At 42.9% G+C, this 6,199-nt stretch overlaps 1 protein-coding gene across 3 annotated transcripts; it reads left to right on the top strand.

Annotated features, from left to right (window-relative positions):
- The first annotated feature begins 509 nt into the window (after positions 1-509).
- LOC132896480 (zinc finger BED domain-containing protein 4-like) lies at positions 510-5,585 on the top strand. Of its 3 annotated transcripts, none has more exons than XM_060937330.1 (4): positions 510-2,436; positions 3,011-4,848; positions 5,194-5,272; positions 5,360-5,579. In XM_060937330.1, the coding sequence occupies exon 1, from the start codon at positions 510-512 to the stop codon at positions 2,163-2,165; it is 1,656 nt and encodes a 551-aa protein (XP_060793313.1). In that variant the 3' UTR covers positions 2,166-2,436; positions 3,011-4,848; positions 5,194-5,272; positions 5,360-5,579. The 3 variants fall into 3 exon arrangements, with proteins under 3 accessions (XP_060793313.1, XP_060793314.1, XP_060793315.1); XM_060937332.1 differs by having other exon boundaries at positions 704-2,436; XM_060937331.1 differs by lacking the exon at positions 5,194-5,272 and having other exon boundaries at positions 5,536-5,585.
- Positions 5,586-6,199: the final 614 nt, after the last annotated feature.

Genomic DNA, 6,199 nt, shown 5'->3' with positions numbered 1-6,199 from the left:
TCCCACCCATTAAATAAGGAATTTCAGCTCTTACCCTCTGGTTATAGATACAGCCAACCTGCCTGTAAAACAAAGCGCTTCAGAGGAAGCTTTGTCCCCTCTGCTATTAGAGAAATTAATAAAATAGCCTCTAAACATGGATTGTGATGGCACATTTCTAGGGTATTTTAACTATATGATACCATGTCTCTTAAATAGGATGCACTACTTTTGGTGTTGTCTTGTGTTTAGTGTGAAATGCTTGTATGTTATGTCTTGTGTTTAGTGTGGAATGTTTGTATGTTATGTGTGTCCAAGATGTTTGGGTGTTTTGTATGAGCAGAGATCACTTGACTGCAAACCAAATCTACCTTTGGGTACTAATAAAGTCAACTAACTAACTAAGCATCCAGTGTCTAATGTCACTATCAGTATGTTGATATAAATGGTGATATTTCTAGACGTACTGAGGTAAAGTTTGGTGTTCCACAAGGTTCTGTCTTGGGTCCACTGCTTTTTTTTCTTAATATATGATACCTCTGGGTGATATTATTCATAAACATTGGATTAGTTTCCACTGTTATGCTGATGACACACAGTTGTATGTTTCTGCAAAACCTGATAAGAGACACCAGCTTAATAGAATCAAGGAATGTGTAAAGGACATTAGACACTGGATGCTTATTAATTTCCTTCTGCTTAACTCTGACAAGACTGAAGTACTTGTACTAGGACCACATGCAGCTAGAAGTAAGTTTTCTGATTACACAGTAACTCTGGATGGCCTTTCGGTTTCTTCACATGCAGCAGTAAAAGACCTCGGAGTGATTATTGACCCCAGTCTTTCATTCAAAACTCACATTGATAACATTACCCAGATAGCTTTCTTTCATCTCAGAAAGATTGCTAAGATAAGAAATTTAATGTCACTACATGACGCGGAAAAACTAGTTCATGCTTTTGTTACCTCCAGGTTGGATTATTGTAATGCCTTACTGTCTAGATGTTCCAATAAGTGCATAAACAAGCTCCAGTTAGTTCAAAATGCAGCAGCAAAAGTCCTTACTAGAACTAGAAAATATGACCACATCACCCCTGTCTTGTCCACACTGCATTGGCTCCCAATCAAATTTTGTATTGATTATAAAGTACTACTATTGACCTTTAAAACATTGAATGGTCTCGCACCACAGTACCTGAGTGAACTTCTGCTCCTCTATGACCCGCCACGCCTACTTAGTAGGCCTGGGCAAAAAATCGATGCGGTTTTAAAATCGAGTGGGCACGTGAAATCGATTCATTTTTTAAGAAACTCGAGTTTTACGGTTTATTTATTTATTTATTTATCCACTGTCTATGTGTCGCTCATGTTTTATAGCCCACGGCGCAGGCATATCATTTTTTACATTCGCCAATGCACTATCCTTTGTCGTTCATGTTTCCAAGACCATGGTGCACGCATGTCATTTTTATATTCACCAATCCACTGTCCCGACATCAATTTCCAGGCCGCAAGCCCGCAGCGCACGCATTTTTACATTCGCCAAAGAACCCTCGAGGCTTTCCGTACACGTCCTGCAGTTTCTCTAGTTCAAACAAACATGGCGAGTGAAGACGATGAGAAAGAGAGGCTCCTGCCCAAAATAGGCACAACTACATCAGTAATCTGGAACTGGTACCGCTTTGCTGAAACAGATGAAAAGCAAACAACACCGCTTTGCAAAGTGTGTCTGAAACCAGTTGTCGTTACCTGCAGCAGCACGACAAATCTGTTTCAACACTTGAAACGAAAACATCCCGCCGAATGGGAGAAATGCTGCGTTCTACGGAAAGAAAGCATTCCTAGCCGTACTTCCACTGCTAAGTCAACATCTGCCAAACAATCCACTCTACCGCAAAGCTTTTCAAGCTGTGTCCCGTACGAGAAGAGTGGGGCAAGATGGAAAGCTATTACGGATGCAATTACATACTTCATAGCCACCGACATGCTTCCGATTTATTCAGTAGAGAAGAGGGGGTTTCAGCATATGCTAAAGGTTCTGGATGCTCGGTACAACGTTCCTAGCCGCAAGTACTTTTCGGGTGTTGCGCTTCCTCAACTGTACAATCTTACTCGACAGAAGGTGTTAAGCGAGTTGCAAGGAATTGATTTTTATGCTGCCACTACGGACTTGTGGTCTAGTTGAACCATGCAGCCGTACATGAGCCTTACGGTTCACTACGTCAACGAAAGTTGGAAAATTCAAAGTGTGTGTCTACAAACCTCATACTTCCCGCAGGATCATACAGGCGAAAGCATAGCTCTCGAGTTAAAAGACGCACTCAGCAGCTGGAGCCTTCCCGAGGAGCGACTGACCTGCATCACAACCGACAGCGGCTCCAACGTAATTAAAGCCATGAAAGACAACAACTGGCCTAACCTGAAATGCTTTGGGCATCGACTCCATAATGCCATAGGTATGTTTATGATATAACTTGGTGCATTACAGTAAAAGCTTTCTGGATTATGGTATTTGGATTAATGACTTTTTAGCACACGTCAGGGTGGTTACCACAGCAAAAAAAAAAAAAAAACCGTTATGTGGGGTTACTGGATTATGTAGAAAGCATATTCATTCTAACTACTATTGCAAATTAATGTACATGGATATTATATTATCTGGGGTTGTAGTTTGAGCCCCAAAAACGTCTGATTGATCCATTTGTCACCATTTAACATTTAAGTGAGATCCAGTGTTCATTTTGCCAGACTAGAGGAGACAAAAACATGTTAATCAATGAGCCTTTGAGACTTTAAGTAAACTGAATTTTGACTAACAAAAATGACTAAGAACGAGCTTTGACACAAGACTAAGTCTAAATTGAAAAATGGATGACAAAATTAATACTGGTGAGATCTGGTATTATCTGAATCACATTTTAAAGGATCACAGGTTTCTATATGATAAAAGTAGAAGCTTTGTGTGTATTGATGTGCTTTTAAAAATCCTGACTAAATATTGTTTCTCCTTCTTATTCTTCTTTGTTGCAGTGAATGGTGTTAAAGATGATAAAACAGATCGTGCCCTAGGACTGTGCCGAAAGGCAGTTTCTGCCTTTTCGTACAGTTGGAAGAAACGAAGGGACATGGCTGAACTGCAAACTGAGCTTGGCCTTCCTCCTCATCAGCTGATAACAGAGTCCCCAACCAGATGGGGTTCGCGTCAAAAAATGATAGAACGCTTTTTGGAACAAGAGAAGGCCATAACCCGCATACTAGCGGGTGACAAGAAAACACGCCATCTCATTCCAACGTGGCAGGATCTTGAGGTGCTAGAAGCCATAAACAAAGCCATACAGCCCCTCCAAGAATTCACAGATGCGTTATCAGGGGAGTCATATGTGAGTGTGTCCTGTATCAAACCCGTACTACATCTCTTCCGAACCAACCTCCTGCAGGCACAAGAGGGTGGCCTACCCCTCACCACTACAATCAAGAGGAACATTCTCAGCTACTTGGAAGACAAGTACAGCGATCCAGAGAATGATGAACTCTTAGACATGGCATCAATGATGGACCCAAGATTCCGCACCACCTACATCACCCCTGGAAAATTGGACAAAATCAAGGAGAGCGCCATAAATGAGCTTGCGGATCTTTGCCTGGATGAGCGCCCTACTGAGCAACCGCTGGAGAAGAGCTCCCCAAAGAAAAAAAATTTAGCTGCTTTCTTCAAGAAAGCAGCGCCTGCTGCTGGGTCACAGTCCTACAAGTCAGAAAAGGACAGAATTGAAGCAGAGCTGACATCCTACTTACTGGGTCCTGAGGTGGACCCTGACACTGACCCACTTGATTGGTGGAAGCGGCATGAGCCCAACTTCAGCAGACTCAGTCGCCTGGCCAGAAAATATCTCGCCATTCCAGCAACTAGCGCTCCGTCGGAGAGAGTTTTTAGTGTGGGTGGGGGTATAGTTACCTGCAACCGAGCTTGTCTGAAGCCTGATGTTGTGGATAGGCTCATTTTTCTTGCGAAAAATGTTTAAAAAGAATGTCTGCACTAGCTTTTGAAATTTTTGCAACAAGAGGAAGGATTCACTACAGTATCCATACACACAGTATGCTTGCCCGCTCTCTCTCTCTCTCTCTCTCTCTCTCTCTCTCTCTCTCATACACGCACATCTCTCATACACACACTCACACACACACAATTCTTTCTCTCTCTCTCTCATGCACACACATACACACAGAGGCAGAGTCCCCCCCACACACACACACACACACAATTCTCTCTCTCATGCATACTAGGCCGTAAGGTGAACCCCGAAAAGTCTTTCAGAAACAAGATTCCGCTCCGACGTCTCCGAACTACATAATATCCAATTCTTAAAAATGGACGTATTATGAAATGATGTCATCAAAAAGTTCTCACCTTGTAATGCTGTCAATTTTTCGCACGAAGGCTTGAAAAAGCGAACTAATGTCATCGGCGCGGAATGATATTTTGGCACCGCGGAATAAGATTTCGCTACAGAATAGGTTCCACGGTTGCTGACGTATCCCATAAACACCCGCGACGTAGCCTATTTCGTAAACAAGAGACCAACATGGCAGCCGCCACAGCCTCGTCTAGCAGCAGTGGAGGAGAGGAAAGTTTGGAAATAACGGCAAAAAGGAGAAAACTTCTTGCACGTAAGCAGTGCTATATGCATATAGCTTCTGTGAAGCATGGCGTGACCCAGGAATTTACCTTCAAACGGTGGAATACGATGACCACAGTATTCTGGTACACATTAAGGACAAAGTGTGGCTCTGGAGGTGCAGTTCCACAAGAGCTGCTACCAGCAGTACACCAGATTTCTGAATGAGCCTGCTAGACAAGAGAAGGACAAGTAAGCCATGTACTAACTTCTCATACATGACCATAGAATGCTACTTGCTACTGTTCAATGTGAAGACAATTCGTCACAGCACTGTGTGTGTGTGTGTGTGTGTGTGTGTGTGTGTGTGTGTGTGTGTGTGCGCATGCATGCATGCGCATGTTTATTTAGGTCAGTGTAGTAGTGGTTGGCAATATCTATCTGCATTTCTTTTCTAAATACTTCAGATAATACATACATTCAATTTAGCATGTAAACATTGCACCTTGTGTAAGTTGTATTTTGTTCCCCTGTACTTGTGTACTGTCAATGAAGTAAACTCTGAAACCTAATCTAAATCTTATGTATATTCTGAAGGAATGAGCCAACATATGAAATAAGCTACAAGGCGTTCTGTGAGAGGATCATCCGGCAAAGGCTGATTATCAACCAGGAGGTGCTGAGAATGGCCCATCTGAGAAAGAAGTTCATTGACATGGTGAAGTCAATCGAAGGACTGACAGATGCTCTTGTGTCTCTGCAGGAGTCTGTTGCACGGACTTGTGCAGGTGTAGCAATTGCTCAAATACGAAGGAGACAGAGGACAAGGAAGACGACCAGTGCCCTGACAGTGATGAGGAGTAGCACCTGACTGAATGTTAGTGTGTTTGTGTGTGTGTGTCTTCCCCCCCTCTCTCTTTCTCTGTCACTGACACCTAGGTCATTGCCTGGATGCTGACCCCTGCCTTTTTGCACCGTGCCACAGGACTTTTTTATTTTTTATATATATATATATATATATATATATATATATATATATATATGGGCGGCACGGTGGTGTAGTGGTTAGCGCTGTCGCCTCACAGCAAGAAGGTCCTGGGTTCAAGCCCCGGGGCCGGTGAGGGCCTTTCTGTGTGGAGTTTGCATGTTCTCCCTGTGTCCGCGTGGGTGTGCTCCGGTTTCCCCCACAGTCCAAAGACATGCAGGTTAGGTTAACTGGTGACTCTAAATTGACCGTAGGTGTGAGTGTGAATGGTTGTCTGTGTCTATGTGTCAGCCCTGTGATGACCTGGCGACTTGTCCAGGGTGTACCCCGCCTTTCGCCCGTAGTCAGCTGGGATAGGCTCCAGCTTGCCTGCGACCCTGTAGAAGGATAAAGCGGCTAGAGATTAATGATATATATATATATATATATATATATATATATATATCATTTGTGTATATATAAATTTGCATTTGTAATGTGTATATCACTGTTTTGTTTACATTTTCTATTAAAGTTTGCAATTTGCCACATAGTTATGTTGTGTGATGTATGATGACTCAGTCTTGCATCTTCTTTGTTGCCGCTGCTGCAGGTGCATAGTGCTGCCTAGTGCGTTTA

The sequence above is a fragment of the Neoarius graeffei genome, chromosome 13, assembly GCF_027579695.1.
Source record: "Neoarius graeffei isolate fNeoGra1 chromosome 13, fNeoGra1.pri, whole genome shotgun sequence".
Taxonomy (NCBI): Eukaryota; Metazoa; Chordata; class Actinopteri; order Siluriformes; family Ariidae; genus Neoarius; species Neoarius graeffei.
Note: the sequence above shows the minus strand (reverse complement) of the source record. Positions and strands in the feature narration are given on the sequence as shown.

Excerpts from the sequence above, each read along its gene's own strand:
- LOC132896480 (XM_060937331.1), top strand. The coding sequence starts at position 510 with ATGATACCTCTGGGTGATATTATTCATAAACATTGGATTAGTTTCCAC.